Source organism: Pogona vitticeps, chromosome 6, assembly GCF_051106095.1.
Source record: "Pogona vitticeps strain Pit_001003342236 chromosome 6, PviZW2.1, whole genome shotgun sequence".
Lineage (NCBI taxonomy): Eukaryota > Metazoa > Chordata > Lepidosauria > Squamata > Agamidae > Pogona > Pogona vitticeps.
In genome coordinates, this window is record NC_135788.1 from 79037787 (window position 1) to 79055931 (window position 18145).

The 18145-nt window shown below is 41.3% G+C and overlaps 1 protein-coding gene across 19 annotated transcripts in view; it reads right to left on the reverse strand.

The window, feature by feature from the left end:
* FHOD3 (formin homology 2 domain containing 3) overlaps nucleotides 1–17854 on the reverse strand; it is a 329766-nt gene extending 311912 nt beyond the window's left edge. For 4 of the 19 annotated variants that reach the window (XM_020804923.3, XM_073003958.2, XM_073003956.2 and 1 more), the window contains exon 1: nucleotides 17478–17777. In XM_020804923.3, coding sequence (XP_020660582.3) covers nucleotides 17478–17651 — 174 coding nt within the window. In that variant the 5' untranslated portion in view covers nucleotides 17652–17777. Of the gene's footprint in view, nucleotides 1–17477 lie in introns of all 19 variants that reach the window. The other 15 variants (XM_078377653.1, XM_020804924.3, XM_078377652.1 and 12 more) reach the window with 6 other exon arrangements.
* Between the last annotated feature and the right edge of the window lie 291 nt (nucleotides 17855–18145).

An 18145-nucleotide genomic window follows, 5' to 3' on the forward strand; every position in this document is an offset into this window, starting at 1 on the left:
TGATGGAACATGCTTCTTTCATCTTCACATTGGCTTTAAAAACACTATTAAAAAGTTCTTGTTGAATGGAGTGTTCTGCTTCGATCCAAGTAAACAAAAAATCTCAGGACTCTGCCAGAAAGTCTTATTCACTTCCCCCCACCCCCTATCCTGAACATTAAGGTTTGGCTGTTCAAGCCTCTGCTTCCACCGAAGTGGAGACAAAAATCACAGCCATTGTCAAGACCCTCTTCCTGCAGTAACTGCCATGGTTTCGCCACATCTCTCCTTTATCTTCAGGATCCCAATGAGATATATGGAAAGGTATCACTCAGCACAGATCTGTCTTCTGAAGGTCATTTTGCTACATACCATAACCTCTGTCTTTCCACTTACCTTCCTATTGTGTGCCTGTCTCTCTTTTAACCAGTGCGCTTAATGCAGTTCTTCCAGGTTAGTTATTAAAAAGAACTGCGGCCACATTGCCATTTTTTTCTTTTCTTTTCGTTATATGATGATGATAACCTTTCACTATTATAGCCCCACTGCAGTATGCCAAACTCTTCTAGAAGAAACTGTCATGATATAGAAATTAATTTGGAAGATTCCAACAGTTGATAATACGAAAGTGGAAAGAGAAGAATCTAGGAAGTGAAGGATCATTCAGCCAGATGAGGTTGAAGAATCTAAGTGTGTGAATGAGATATAGGAATAAACAAGAAAGGATTCGATATTTTTTTTAGGCAACAAAGAGAATTTGGGAACAAGCCAATTTTTTTACAAAAGAGAGGGATGTGCCTTAACCAAGATGGAACCAGATTACTTGTGCTAAACATAAAAACAGTATCTTTACTTTTAGTTTTAATTTTAATCAGGGTGGATTTGATTTATATCACAATTTAAATCATGATTGAAATAATGATTTATATTTTTAAAGTATCAGATTTTGGATTATTTAAATGAAAAAATATTTTTGATTTAAATCCTTGATTTTTGTCCATCCTGATCTTACTTTAAGTCATTGGAAAAAGCAAGTAGAGACTGGGTAGTATCTGGTTCATGCTGAATTATTGCTAAGGGAAAGGATAAAAATGGCTACAATTGCCCAAATGGGGGATCAGATGATAAGCCACAAGCATACAGTAAAATGTGGTAAGAAATCTAAGGAGAAAAATGCTTTCTAGAGACATCTAAAGTGGGACACCGTTTATCTGTATTTCTTCACTAATGACAGCAGCTTCTGAGAAGCTTTGGGAGAACTGCAATGCTTTGTTGCCAAACTCAGGTTAAAATTGGTTTAGAGATAATCTGTATAACCTAAAATTGCCTGAAATTCAACCACAACCACCTTCTCAAACACCCTCCCCCAAGAGAGCTGGGTGACAACAATACTGTGGGTTCAGTGAAGCTTTCTTAAGAAATTATCCCAAAACTACCTTTTCCAACATGCCTGGGATTTCTGTTTCTCTCAGTAAGATATGTACTAAAATTCTCTACCTCAAAATACCTAGCAAACATGTCCCAAGAGGCCTCTGGCATTTCCCCGGGGGGCCAGACATAACCAGATCATTACCTCTTAACAAGACCTACTTAGTGACTACCTGAAGATGTAAAAGAGGTGGACCATGGTGCTGTCCTCACTGACTCAAAACAGACATAACAACAAATTGTGTCAACTTTAAGATATCAGAAGCTAACAAATTCCCCAAAGCAGCCAGAAAGATAAGAGATGGCTGGTTCCAGGACATAAAGGCACAGCTCAGATGGTTCAGAATTACATCTGATTTGCACCAACTGATTTTAAACCAAGTTGCTCAAACCATTCCTCCACCCAAAACTACAGGCTGAGTTTATGACTTAATGATCAAAATTCTAATGTCATTTTGTGATGTCATAAAGCAAACATAACTTTTGCAGTGAATTCCTAAAAGTTAAGACATCACTGTAGATGTTTTCTCTGGTACATCAAGTACAACAGATAATAGCTATACTGTCTTTTTAACTTGCAGCCATGTGCTACCAAAAAGTTACACCTTATAGACTAGGCTCATAGGTATTACTTATACTAATTTTGGGCATCAATGTTTCCAGCAAACCTTTTCAAGTTAATGAGACAAAAATTACTGGATGCCCTTCAGGTATGTTGGACTTAAAGCCCCACGAACTCCTGTCAACACAGCATTATAGCTGGGGATTATGGAAGTTGTAGTCCAATACACCTGAAAGTTCCAAGTTCAGAAAGCTGCTGCAACTCCTTCTAAATCTGGACTCAGCTCAAGGAATCCTGTCTGTTGGTGCAATCCAGAAAAGATAAAGAGTGTTCAAGTCTCATTGAAATATTGTATTGCTTTAAAGGTAAAGGTAAAGGTTCTCCTTGACAATTTTTGTCCAGTCGTGTTCGACTCTAGGGAGCGGTGCTCATCCCCGGTTTCCAAGCTATAGAGCCAGCGTTTGTCCGAAGACAATCTTCCGTGGTCACATGGCCAGTGCAACTTAGACACGGAATGCTGTTTACCTTCCCACCGAAGTGGTCCCTATTGATCTACTCGCATTTGCATGCTTTCGAACCGCTAGGTTGGCGGGAGCTGGGACAAGCGACGGGATCTCACTCCGTCGCGTGGATTCGATCTTACGACTGCTTGGTCTTCTGACCCTGCAGCACAGGCTTCTGCGGTTTAGCCCACAGCGGCACCACGTCCCTTTTTGTATTGCTTTATGACACCGCATTTACATTGGCTAAGCTTAACAGGATTGAAACACAAGTCCTAACAGTCTCAGGAACCATCCAACCGCTCCCTCTGACCTGTGTGTCTGACGGGGCCAAATATTAAAGTCACAATTTCATTTGTCATGGTGCAGTCAGTATTATCTACCCTTCACATCTCGTTATTCATGTGACCAATACAATAAAAGACAAGTATTCCAGGTATTACACTTGTCAATCACTAATTACAGAGAAACTAACAACCCATTAGTCAAAGCAGAAAACAAGTGGTAACATATACTGTCTGAGTGAAGGGCTATTTTTATCCCATGAAATCAGTCAGTGGAATTCTTACAATGACTGGGATTACTGTACAACTACCAAGCCGCTAGGTCACTGAATGCAAGCTAATGCAATGACATGTTGTAACATGTTCAAATACTGTAATTACATGCTACAATTCTGCACTGTAATGAAAAGAGAAAAATGTGTAGTTCAGCAAGAAAGTAGTAGTGCATTAGAAGTATTTTATTTCAATATTCCTTTCCTTTTCAATACAGATCCACTGATCAAGATAAATTATCAAAAACTTCTAAACTATAAGTACCATATCGGATCACAGCTTATTTTGCTGAGATACTTACTCCATGCATCCGAAAGGAGTTTTGTCTTTCATTTCTAAGATGCGTGATATGAGGTCTCAGAACTATGATGATGACCTTCAGAGGCAGTTTACAATGATTATATGGCATGGAGGACTGCTATTCAAATGTATGTTGGTGGGGAATCTAGCATCCTATTGGGCATGCTTAAAGTAACTCTTTGGATACTGGGGTTCGCATTTCTTCTGCTCCACTTTGCACTTACTTTGGTTTAATGAATGGAGGTAAATAATTTTCCAGGAACAATATGGGGTTATTCTTCTCCAAGGGAAATGAATCCAAGCAACAATAGCTTGAAATGACTGTTAGGGAAAGTGAAAGGATTGCAGCGGAATGTTAGGAAGACAAAAATCACTACAGAAGAACTGCACAACTTTAATGCTGACAATGAAGAAACTGAAATAGAGATCCTGTACACCTTGGCTCAACCATCAATCTAAATGGAGACTCTAGCCAAGAAATCAGAAGAAGGCTGGAACTAGGAAGGGCAGCAATAAAGGAACTAAAAAACATCATCAAGTGTACGGATGTGTCACTGGAGACAAAGACCAAGGTCATCATCACTTCTGTATTTCTGATCCCCATGTAGGGGTATAAAAGCTAAACAGTGAAGAAAGCTGACAGGGAAAAAATGGATTCATTTGAAATATGGTGCTGAAGGAGAGCTTTGTAGATATCCTGGATTGCCAGAAAGACAAACAAGTGGATCCTAGATCAAATCAAGCATGAACTATCTCTGGAAGCAAAAATACTGAAACTGAGGCTGTCCTACTTTAGGCACATCATGAGAAGATGGGATTCTCTAGGAAAAAAAACAATAATGCTCTGTGAAGGCAGCAGGAAAAGAGGAAGAACAAATATGAGGTGGAATGGCTCCTTAAAAAGAACCATGGGCTTCACTCTGCAAGAGCTCAGCAGGGCAGATGAGGACATAACATTTTGGGGAGCACTCATTCACAGGATCGCCATGAGTCAGAGGCAACTTGATAGCACATAAAAAAGAACAATAAAAAAAAGATGGGAGGATTCTGTTCCTTGTAACAGGACTAAAATCACCTAGTGCAGTGGTCCCCAACCTTGGGCCTCCAGATGTTCTTAGACTACAACTCCCAGAAGCCTTCACCACCACCTCTGCTGGCTAGGATTTCTGGGAGTTGAAGTCCAAGAACATCTGGAGGTCCAAGGTTGGGGACCACTGACCTAGTGGATAAAACAAGATGGCACAATTAAGATGAGATTACCTCTTCCAACATTTCTATTTTTTCTCCAAGTAGCTTCCTTCATTATTCTGGGGCCACAGCAGTGGTCATGGAGACTTTTCCCAGACTATTTTCATTATAAAACATTTCAAAGATTGCAAGCAAGGCAGTATTTAAAAAAATGATACTGAAGTGGAATTGAAATTAACTTCTCCAGAACAGACATGCAACCACAGTGATTCTGCCTCTAATAGATAGGTTATAGGTACAAGGGGGTGCTGGCAGGTATTGAGCCTTTCCCAGAAAAAATTGAGCTAGAAAGCTATAAATTGAAGGGTGTATTGGCCAATTTGTCTGTATTCAATGGTGTAAAAATCAACTACCTATGATTTTAACTTATATTTCATGTTCAGGTCCAAAGTGAACATGGCAGCACCTCCAGAAAAGTTCAATGTAGAAGAGCATAGGACCATAATCAAGTTCCTGTTTCTCCAAGGGAAAGGTGCAAAGCAGATCCATGATGAAATGTCATGATGGGTGACAGTAGCCTTTCATATGCAACAGTTAAACGTTGGTTTGTCGATTTTTAAAACTGGCCATTTCGGTGTTGAAAGTGAGAAACCCAGTGGAAGGCCTGTTTCTGTCTCTCTGCCTGCAAATGTGAAAGCCATCCATGACATGATCATGGAGGACCGCCAAATATCAGCCAAAAGTATTGCTACATATTTCAGAGCATCACGTGAGAGAGTTGGTAACATTATCCACAACGAATTGGAAATGAGAAAACTGGCAAGAAGGTGGATCCCCAAACGTTTAACAAGCGAACAAAAGGAGAAACGTGTGGTGTCATCGGTGGCTGTTTTGGAACATTTTGCAAGAAATGAGTGAGATTTCTTGGGCAAACTGATAACTGGTGATGAGATACGGATCAACTGTTATGATCCTGAGACAAAGGAACAGTCTAACGAATGGAGGCACAGTGTTTCCCCTAGGCCAAAGAAGTTCCGACTGCAAAGGTTGATGCAGAAGCAAATGACAACAGTTTTTTGGGATAAAAAGGGAGTTCTGTTGGTGGACTACCTCCAACAGGGTTCAACCATCAATCTAAAATATTACTGTGCTTTATTGACGAAGCTGAGGCAAAACATCAAGGAAAAACATTAAGGAAAGTTCTCCAGAGGTGTCATCCTGTTGCATGACAGCACCTCGTCACACACTGCAGGTGAAACAATGACAAAACTGACCTCCTTAGGCTTTCAAGTGATGCCCCATCCACGCTATTCTTCTGACCTGGCTCCTTCTGACTATCATCTGTTTCCCAAACTCAAAAAACATCTAAAGGGACAATGATTTGGGAGTGTTCTGGAGGCAATGCTTCAAATGAGTGGTTCCACCAGCAGTCGGAAGAATTGTATTTGCAAGGATTTAAGAAGCTGCAGGACAGATGTCTCGAGTGCACTGACTTCCTGGTGGAATATGTAGAATAGTGTGGCAGTTACAGCTTCCTAGCTCATTTTTTTCTGGGGAAGGCTCAATACGTATCAGCACCCCCTCGTATATATGCTATTGTATGGAGAAACACAGGAAACCAGGAAGCTGCCTTACAATGGCTGAAATCCTCTCACCTATTTAGGCTGGTATGACTTTTGGAGAACATAGCCTCAAGTTAAGAAATCCTTGTAGACATTATATGTTGCATAATAAGTTATATGGATGCAACTAATAATTGCCTTCAGTGTGAAAGGGATTGTCATTCTCAAATTGGCCTTCTCAGCCACACTAGAGCTATTTCAAGTCTTCCATACAGAACATGTTACCATAGTCTCTCGAGACTGAAGGATGCCTAACCTAATAATTGCTACAATGATTTCTTAACTTGGGGTCATTTGCCTCCAAATATCACATCATTTGCTTAACTATGCAAGATGATTTGGGCCAATGAGTCTTCACTAGTCCCCCTTGAGATTTCAGGCAGGATTCCTTCCCAGCCTCTTACCCTGACTTTCCTGATATTCCCTGATGATCTCTTACCAAAGTACAAACCTAGTGTAATCTTGCACTTAATATGCATCATTACCCCAGCAACCTTAAACAATTGATACAGAATTAAGAACTATGAGCAACAACAATATTTCTGCCTAAAAGCTTCTGGTACATTTGGACTGTCAATTCCATAGTAAACTGAGTCAATCCAGAGAAACAGCTGCAACACACCTGCGAACGTGGGACAGAAAACTGTAGGTTTACTTTGCAATTCTGGCAGGGCAAATTGCCCTGCCTATGTTTTATCATGCTTGTAATGTGAACATGAACACAGGTAACAGTATAGGCTGAAAATCAAAAGAACAGGTGGGTCATACAAACTAGAGAAACTAAGTTTCTATATCTGTAAAATGGCCCAAGTTTCAAGGGCTGACAGTAAGACTACCTCATTCAGTAGGAAGGTTTAGAACACACACAAGATACTGTACCACTGGTTTATCTGTCACAAAAGAAACTGAACCAGATATTCAGAAATGTAAGATGATACAACTTTCCTTGACTGAACCACTTCAAAATGTAGATAGACAATTACATAATTAAAAACTGTCTAAATGTTTTTAAAGTGTACACATACTTATATCTATCTATAAAAAACGATGAAACCTAGACTAGAAAAACTCTCCCATAAAGGCTAACTATGTATACACAACAGAGATACAATGTAATGCTTCTGAACATGTAGAGCAGCCCTACAATTGCTGCAATCAACAGTGATGTTCAAATCACAAGTACAGTCAACCCTCGACTTAACGAACTGCTCTACTTGCGAACAATTCAACTTACGAACCGCTCCAACAGGGAAATAGGGAACCCAACATGCGAACTTTCCTCCAGTTACGAACAGAAAAAAGTGCCCCCCTCCCTCCCCGCCTCTCAGCTTTTTCCCCCCATACAAATAAATTAATTTTCAATGCATTCCTATGGGGAAATTTGGTTTCGACTTACGAACATTTCAGCTTACGAACGGACTTCCGGAATGGATTAAGTTCGTAAGTCGAGGGCCCACTGTACAGCTATAGGACAGTAAATGAAGTTTCAATAATAGAGTCAAACAGCAATATGTTTTTTTCGTTCTGTCTGGATCTATGGATTACAATCATTTTTCCTCCTTTCTACATGTAATAAATTGAAAACATAAAATGTTTTTTAAAATACAGAAACAATTTTTACTGCAAATTTGCCCTTACCAAAGTCATCATGTTCTTTAGTTTATCATCTTTTTTCTATTAAAATTCTACAAGCTAAATACATTAGCCAACACTCCTACAAGTCAAATAAAATCTATTACTTCCCTAAAGGCAATTAACACCCATTTCCAACCACATTATTAATATGCTGTAGAAATAACAAAGTTAATATGATTAAATGCTATCCATGTGTTAAAAAGAGTGCTGAGGTTGAAAAACAGGAGGAGTGGGGAGGTAACCTTTCCCTTGGGCAGCAATAAAAAAAAAATCTAACCATGGTGTTACAGATTATGACCATTTAATTACCAAACAAGGGGTAGATCTCATCAAGAACCTCTGAGTGCTTTCCAAAGTGTAGAGGTATGTTAACCTGCTTGGCTGAATTCCAAGATGCATAATTACATCCTGCCAGCCTAATTCCCTCCTGGAATTTCATGTACAGTAAATATAGCATTATATTTCTAAAGGGCTATGTAGTATTCCGGTGCATATTTAAACAAATGTCACATTCCATTTCAGAAGCTTGTGCTTTTCAGTGCCTTTACAAAGGAGGGGCAATTCAAACACTACAGAATCTATCCGGGTAATCCATTACAATGTTTACTTGATCAGCTTGTTCCATAGAGGGATGTATACATCTCTCCTCACTCTATAGTAAACAGACCATATTCCAAAGAAGAAAACCAAAAACATATAATGATTTTAAAGGGTCTTTTCAGCTTCCTCCCCTAGACATACACATCCAACACTTCACTCTTTTTAGAAAACCAACATTTCTTTTGTAACATTGTTGCTTAACAGTAAGCCTCCCTCTTGTTCAAATGACGAGACAGTTCATTGATACAAACAAATTCATTCGCAGAAGCAAATTTCTGAGTGAGGCAATGCCATTATAGGGTCACTAACAGATAAACAAGGCAAGCTTTTGAGTCCTCCAGAACTCTTTATCAAGCCAAGCTGGCACAAAAAGTGGGTTTGAAGTAGACAGTTCTAAAACTGGTTCAGATGTCATGCTTATTGCTCATGAAGACAGACAAGCAAGAAGGCAATATTGAGTTTTTGATCGCACAGGAGACAGAATAAATATATCATTTTGCAAGCTCTCAGAGATAACTTATTGAAAGCCCCAAATGTTCATCAGTTGTTTACAGTGCATATTAGTGCAGCTTTAGTTATTTGGTGCAATTCACTGAACTGACTCACTTAGTATTTTAGTATCTCACAGGATACAAAAGGGGGACTGGGGTGACCTTGCAGTTTAGGCAAACTAACAAAAAATGGGTCCAAAATTATATTCCTTATAAAAATCATACCTCTCAAACTAATACTTTGGAACTTGGCATCCATGATCACAAACGAGGTCTTCATTTGTGCCAGATATCAAACTCATTTAGTGGAAACTGTTACAGCTTTAAGGTGATGAAAATTGACACATTTACGCTTGTAACCCAAATTTTCAATCATGACTCATTGTTTCTGCCAAATGCTAGTGAAAACTACTAAAATTACTAATATGCTTTTATTCTGGGCTCTGCAATAAAATGATCCCTCATTAATTTGGTGAAGTTTAATCAGCAGCTCAGAATGTATTGGCCAGCATCATGTTCCCTTTTACCACAAATGTAAAAGGTTCATTTTCATGCACAGTTGTCTGTTTTCTGGCCTTTGTCCAAGAGGAAATTCACAACCCTCTTGTGCAAGCAGAAAGCCCTGTTGCCGTCAACTGGGTGATCTCTCGTTTAACTGCAAAGCCATCACATTCTGTGATTACGAACAAGGTTCTAATCATTAAGTTTTACCTCCCCCATTAAAGCCTATGGCACCAACTGCTGGCAAAGTTATGTCATGAATGTTCACAGTTTCATTCTGAAATTAGCATGATACTAATACTTCACTGCTGCAGAGACAATGTGATGGATTCTACATACAATGCCTTTTTGCTTTAGTTAAAAAATGTGCAACCAGATTGCTCCTTCCATACATATGTACTTACCCAGATTGGGACCCTAGCATGGTGAAAAGTTACTAACCTTTCTTTTCCCACCCTGCAGGATATCTGGACCACAACACTTTTTTTAAAACCTGGGAAGAGTTTTAGTGAATAAATTCTGATGAAGACTGTGGAAACTCTAGGACAAAAAAAGATAATGGTGAGAACAAAAGGGTACTGAGTAGATTAAAAAGCACCAGCTAAAGAAGACAATGGAAAAAAATATCTTCAGCCAAATATCCCAGTAAAGCATTCATCCAGCAGCAGAAGGATTGAGGCTGAGGTAAAGGCACTGAGGTCAATTAGCTGCATTCCAAGCCAGGAGTGTATAGCTGCAGATCTCCTTCTTTTTTTCTTTTTTTTTGCGTTGTTCAGAGGCTTACCTTATATAGCTATCTGAATTGTTCCTGCTGCTTCTTTCCTGCTCTTTCCCTCCTTATTAAATAAAGTAATGTCCTGAAATTATAAAGATAGCTAAACTTTTTTGGGGAACTCAGAATTCAGCATTCACATTAGTGATTTTTTTAAAAAAACCTTAACTAATTAAACAATTTTGTTCATTTTAAAAGCAAAAGAGAGCCTTAAGACAGTAGCCTCTGCAGATTCTACAGAATTGTTTGTTCACACACCTATTCCTCAAAAACTCTATTTCAGACACGTGGCTGGCAGCAAATAATAAGCAATCAGATCCAAAAAGTTTCCATGCCAAATGTTTTGTGGTTTTGTATCTAGTTTTGTTTGCAAACTGATGAGCTCTTTAGGCACTCGCCTGCATCTGAAGGGATTCACAGCAGACTACATTTACCAAAGAACTTTAATTGGTTTTAACTTTCACCAGCATCTTAAAGAGTAACCAGGTTACCTTTCAGTGATCTTTGATTTTCTAATACACCAGCAAAACATTGTTTGGGACCAATATATTCTGGAGAATGCTGTGCCACTTCCCATCACTGCTTCTCTTGCTGAGAGCTCTGCACAATTGTCAATCAGAATTTTGGTCCTAGAGGTGGCCTCATATCAGACACCCTGTCCTTGTATCTCAAACCTTTTGGACCTCAGTGCCTGCCCTCAATGCTGCACTCCTATTTAGCCAGACTGCAGGGTCTGAATCCTGAATCCAGAATAGCTGCAAATTTATGCATGGAGGCTGAATGACAGCACATGCCTCTTCTCTGTTATAAGGGGTGGCTTTCCCATTATTCTATCAAAGTGAATAAAATGAATCAAATGACCTGCACTACATTTCACAGATGGTAGTGATATAGACGTACTGTCCCCTCTTTGGCCCCAGATTACTGATTGACCTGCTTTTCTACAGTTAGGCCTTAAAAGGGACTTAGCACCTCACAGCAACCAAGGTAAGCTGCTGCTCTAAGAAACATTGCATAGTCACATCTTCTGTCATCTTCATGCTACAAACATCCTCATAAGAGATCTCCTCTTATCACCCTCTAGTGCCCTTGTATCCCAGCTAAGACCCCTTGGTGTGGGGTTTCTGGAAAAAGCAGGCCTGTCCCAAGGTCCCTTCTGGAACTGGAGAGACTGAACATTCTGCTACTCAGCCATTGGTCCTTCCCATTCTAGATCATCCTCCAAAGTATACACATGTCCACTACATTGAAGGTGATGGGCCATTTTACAAATGATGGTAAAAGCAGATATGTTAAAACATTAAGTATATTCGTTTTAGCCAGTCTTTTGTTCATTCTGTAGAAAGTGTCCTTTCAGGCCTGAAATTTGGAAAATTACAGTTTTAAACCAAAATATCATTCTAAAGCCTGAAGCAAATATTTTTAACGGTAATTACAATTGATAGCATGCTAATGTTGGAAAACTGTGACTGAAGCAGTTTTTCAGCTCTGTGAAAACATATTCCAAACAAATCATTTGCATAAGTGCTGAAGAAAAAAATCACCAAAGCAAGCTAATTTGCACATTCCTGAAGGTCAGAGAAGGGGACGTGGTGGCGCGGCAGGTTAAACTACAGAAGCCTCTGTGCTGCAAGGTCAGAAGACCAGCAGTCGTAAGATCAAATCCATGTGACGGAGTGAGCTCCCATCACGTGTCCCAGCTCCTGCCAACCTAGCAGTTCAAAAGCATGTACATGCGAGTAGATAAACAGGTACCACCATGGTGGGAAGGTAATGGCTTTCAGTGTCTAGTCACGCTGGCCACATGACCACGGAAACTGTCTATGGACAAACGCTGGCTCTATGGCTTGGAGACAGGGATGAGCACTGCACCCTAGAGTCTGACACAACTGGACTAAATGTCAAGGGGAACCTTTTTAAAGGTCAGAGAAGCTCTTGCTGTGACACTCGGAAGTTTTCATTAGTTAAAGATTTTTCTCTTCTAAACACAAGCTATCTTTAATATCTCTTTTTCTACCTCAATCAACACACACACTTCTCTCTTACATGACTCCCCTCTTATTCAATGATATATCTCCACAGACTGGAATCTCCCTCCTAGAAAGTGTCCTTTCTATCCTCCAATCCTATCTTCTTTCTCCACCAAATTTTAAAGCAAAAAGGCAAATTGTGCTATTTATGTACTGCCCCATAGTGTTAAAGCCCTCTCTGGGCAGTTTACAATTTAATTACATAGGCTACACACTGCACTATTTCCAGCAAGCTGGGTACTCCATTCACCAAACTTTGAAGGATGGAAAGTTGAGTCATCCTTGAGCCAGCTACCTCAGCCTGGGATTGAACTCAGGTTGTAAGGAGAGCCTTTGCTGCAGTACTGCAATTTAAACACTGTGCCACAAGGCTCTTTAACTCTTTATCTTTAACTTCCAGCCCCTATTTCTAACTAAAACCAAGCCTAAGGGTATGTAACCAAAGATGTCTATACATCCACTATTGACAAACCATCTCAAAGGAGTTGTTTTTATGTCACTCTATAAAGCATAGATGGCTAACAGGACAGGTTGATGAGCTGAGTACCTGTCTGCAGAGCCAGATACTGGCAGCCTGATTCTCTACCATGGTCCCCTAAAAAAGAGCTAGTTTGTGTAGCCATGGGCAAGCTGCACTGTCTCTGAATACCACAGTAGAGAGGAATGGTAAACTACTCTGGTGCGCCCTATAGTTAGAAAACCATGGAAAGGGTCACCATAACTCAAAACTGACTTAACACCATACAATTATTATTATTCTCTAAAGCACAGAGGTTGTATAACTCTGTGGATAGGAGTCAGTTTGAAACCCTTCTGGGCTTCCCAGGAAAGGGGTAATCCATGATCACCTGGAATGGGTGCTAAATGCCTTGGCATCTGTGTAGCCTTGGGCAAGCTGCATAGTCCCAGAGGGCCTTCAAAAGGATAAAAACCATCAAAATCATTCCCAAGTACCAAGAGAATCCCAGGTGGGTGTCACATGTCAGAAATGACTTAATCGTACATGTAAATAATTATTATCATTGGCCTCAGCAGTATCATTGTTATGATTATTAAATACAGTGTGCATCAGTGACACTATGTAAGCCACTGATCTAACTCCAATCCATGACTAGGGATCTACAGGTTTAAACAGGCCCAGTTAGGTGGCTGATGTACATACAAAAGCAGGGACCGTTTTTTCACAAACAGCATGACTTCTCTCATTGCTGTGCTGCATTCTGTAGCTTTAACAAAGATATCAACTCTTCCAAGGACAGTAGACTTAATGGCTATTTTTAACAAAGCCTCAGTTACAACTGTCAGCTCATAAGGCCCACACAAGAGCAAGAGCTTAAATACCTCTTCCTCTGCCTGTATGTAATCCTTCCCCTCCCTCCGCCCCCCCCAGTTTCACCACTGTTTCTTTATTATGTATCTTCCTAACATTATAGGGTGCTACTAAGTGCAAGGTGTGAATTAGGTTCCATTGTGGGTTTGCTTTGAAAGTTTCAGAATCTCAGGTAATTGCAGCTAATAGGTGAGAGGAAGATCTGTCCTGAAAAACCACTGTGGCAGTCAAAATCACTCTGCCAGGGAGCTAAGAAAATGGTCCACATTAATCATTAATGGAAGCACCAAGCTTCATTCCTTTGCAAAGATGACAAATGCACACTGCCCCAAACAACTCCTTGTTGAGATTCTGAAGCACACGCATTCCACACAAGGATTACTTATTAGTAAGAGCTCAAAATCCACTAGCATGGAGCAAACAGCACAGATATCAAAGTCCCCAGGTCCAGGGGGGAAAGTGCAATTTAATTCAAAGGTGGGGGAAAATGTTCGGAAGAGCTCAAGACAAAATGAAATTGGCAACAATTTTCTTAAGATCTTTGACTAATTCTGGATGCTTCCTGTGCGTACTTTTGAAAATTGCCGTACCTCTATTGTTTGAGACATGCAAAAAAACAAATATTTTCCCCAATGGTTATACATGCTCACTAACAACACCATTCGGAAGGACACACAAAGATCTCAAGTTACACTTGTTAGTCACTCTAACCCACAGATCAATATAGAGTTTCCATCTCCACCCCTCATGGCACTGTGATATCAGCATACCAGGGCACTATTTTTACACAAAGATCCTTTCCAAAATCCCCTGCTGAAAAGCTGAAATACTCTTTTCTCCCTACTGGAACACAGACACAACAGCTAAATCTAAGCCTTCTATCTCCAAACACAAAAAAAACTTGAAATGGTCTTTAATAAAATTGTAGAGCCTTTCTTTAGATGGAACAACTAGGTTTGGCATATTTGTCCCTTCTTCAAGACATACAAATAACGTGCTCTACGTAACCAGACTACAAAGACTTGAAGTCTATGTCTATTATTCCTGGAAATAAGCACCAAAGAATTCAACAGGACTGACTTCTGAGTAAACTTGCAAACAGCAAGCCCCATTTCAACTTTATCAACATGTCCCTCCCAAACTGCAATATATTAGCATCAAAACACAGATATTTTGGCTATGCTAAAAGCACCTGTGTTGAATAACGGCAGCTATATTCAGTTCCTCCATCCACATTACTAGATATACAATTGCAACAATGACCAGCAATTATTTTGTACAGCTACATTGCACCCTGACAGAGTAAAATAGATAATGAGCTAGCCTTTGTGCAAAAGTGAACAAGGAATTAAAGGGGCAGTACTGCTACAGCAAATTTAACAAGTTTCCTCTACAGCAAAAGAACACCATTTAGGAAATGGTACATGGGCATCAGTATCCTCTTCCTAGTTTCAACTAGAGCACAGACCTACCAAAACAATTGTTGAATAGTAAGTCAACATTTATGTAAATCTCACTAAGCCAGAGGGTCAACTATAGTTAGCAACAAAATAGTGGCCTGAATAAAGCAAAGACAAAGGTTGCACTTGTCATAGCAGACACTACAATTAGCGTACTGCTTACCCACATGGTCATGTAAATGTGATTGTGTATGCTCTTCCTCCTCTTTAACAAGTTGCCTGTCATCTGCTCAATGCATGAAAGGAAACCCAAATGTAAACAGTTCACTTAGCCTCCATTCCACAACCATGTACACTGGCCAGGACTCCGCTTCTGATTCACATGTGCATAAGTTAGAATGCATAACTCACTTTGTGAATTAGTTCTAATTAATGAAGTATTGGTTGTTATGAGGTGTGCACAAGCTGCACAACAGACGCTCCTCAGAATGCTCCAGCATGTCACTAGTTAGTGGCAATCTGAAACAGTGAGTTACACAGTTTAACCCATATACATGTAAATCACCAACAGAGTTCTGCCCAATGTGTAAATAAATCCATGGCCTAAACATTGTGTTCCGTGCATATAAGTGGATTGAAAATCACAAGACTCCACAGGGAAATAAATCTGCTAGTCCTAAAGGTAACACGATATTTTGCCTTTCATTTCTGTTTTGTGTTTACTAAACAAGCTGAAACAGACAACTGCTTGCTTGAAGACAGCTACATGTGATATAACATTCAAAACACAATGGCTGAAATTCAGTTGACATAGCAATGGCAACAAAGGACAAGGCTGACATTTTAAGCTAGCAATGGAAATCTTTAATTTAATTCAGTTTGATCCTTTTTGTCCTGGAGAGATGCTCATTTAGGAACCCTTGGTCCGGGTGGGGGAGGAGCCCATCGTATCAGCAAACTGCCACCAGCAATTTTCCAACATGCATGACTTACTCAAATAACTTGCACATACATATTGCATCTATTTATAAACATGTAAAGAATGTGATACAATGGAAACTTGATAAATAATAAAGATGTTCCTGTCAGGGTAATCAATGCAAACTGGATAAAAACTGCCACATTGAAAGAGCCAGATGTAGGCAAAAACCAAAGAAATGCTTGAAATAGTCTTACAAACAGGAGATCCAGCCAATTTGCATTCATCACACTGATACTACACAGTGACAGTAGCATCTTGTTTGGGCCAAAGAACCTGTGGCTCTCCAGACGTTGAATTCCCATCAGTCCTAGCCAGCCTGCCCAGTATTGAGATACCACAGGAGATCATCAATATTTGGAAGATCACAGCTTCCCTAGCCTGGCTTTATATACTATGGTGCATCACACATCATTTGTAGCAAGTTGACATTGCACTGTTTAAAAGGTGCATGTTTTAATGTCCATTTTCTCCATAAACCAACATGATGCCTTGCAGCATTATTTTTGTACTGTGGCTCATAAAACGTAGCCCTATATATGGCAGTGTACTTGCATCTATCTATGCAACAGTTGCATGCCAGAGTGCATTTCACTTTCTGCTGGAAATAGCACACAACATGTAGCTTGATGTGCATGTGACAATTGTACAGAAGTGTGCTGGGCACAATGCAAGAGAAAGATTCTTCTCCCTTGACCCATATGTGAATTTGGGGGAATGTACACTTTATTATTTTTTACACGAGCCGAAGTTAACATCTTTGTTCTCTTTTCTGCACATGTGTTCAAGGATTCCAAAAACAGGACAAGAACGCAAGGCCTGCTTCTCAAGTCAGTCAGACAACAAGGAACCAACGCAGCTGGCAGATTGTAAAAGCATCAATATTTGATATCAATCTGATAGACACAACATCATAAAAACAAAGAAACCAGCCCCGCAAGTGTGATATAACCCAGCATCTTTCTCCTCACCATGGCCCACCAGATGCCTGTAGAAAGCTCTTAATGAAAACATGAGTCAGGAACCTTTCACCGGCTCTTATCCCAACCCATCACTGCCCATCTAAGTTAATGGTCATCACAAGCACCACATTTTGGAGCATTATGCATTTGGCAGGATACTTTCTTTTTATTCCCAAGACTACAGTGCTGGTCTCTTCTCCTCACTCCATTCCCCGCCCCTGCCTCCGCATCTCCCCTGAATCAATTAATCGATTTCCATCCAGTTAAGCCTTGGGCTCTTATCTAGTACAAGGAGGCCCAGTCCATCCTCTCATCGGAACCGTGAGGGAATTTTGCACAACTATTTACAGAGCCCAGCATACCAACAATTAAGATCATCAGCTTCTTAGGGGCAGGGACTTTCTTATTTTCTGCAAAGCACCAGGTGCACCAGTGACACCAGGGTAATCCCAAACTGCACTCCTAACAAGCCCCTCTCTTTTTATGAAGGACAGTTAGTTGTGCGTGGGTACATCTCTCTAGAAGCCTCCCGCGACGCTTCTCGCCCCCAGGCCCCCTCCAGGCAAACCCGAATGCCCCCCCACGACCAGTCACCGGCTTCGCTGCGGCCCTTGCTCCCCTCCTCGCCGTCCCCCCCATACCTTCTGCGGGGCTTTGAGCAGGCGATGCACCCCAGCCAGCTGGGTGACGAGCGGAATGTCCTCCCGGAAGGTGTAGAGGGGCGGCCGGGTGGGCTCGGGGAAATTGGTGCTGTTGAAAGGGTCGGTGTCGTCTAGGAACTGCACCCGGCAAACCAGCGTCGCCGCGGTGGCCATGGTGCAGCCATGCACCGCACCACGGCGCGAACACACAACCCCACACGCGCCCCCGCGCCCGCGCGCGCTCCCGGGGAGCCGTGGAAACCGGGAGGACTCGGAGCGCGTCGGGGAGGGGGGGAGCTGGGCGGGAAAGGGGAGGGGAAAGGGAGAGGTGCTCCGAAAGGAGCCCGGGCTTCTCCCTTCACTCGGACCCCCTCGACCCCCTCAGGGGGCTGGGTGGAAAGGCCGCTTCCAAGAGGAAAGTTTCTTCCTCGCCGCCCCTCCAGCACTTCTCTTCCCACCCACCCCCTTCTCGCGCCGCTAAGCCGCTTTTCGCCTCGGCCGCGTGGTGGAGGGAGAGGAGCCTCAGCCCCGCACAGACAATCCCGGAGTCCCGCAGGGCGAAAAGCAGCGCGCCAGCCAAAAAGGCAGGTCCCGCTGACCCAAGGCTGCGGAGGACCGAGAGGAACACGAAAAAACAAAAGAGAAGGGGGGGGAGGGAACCAAGGAGG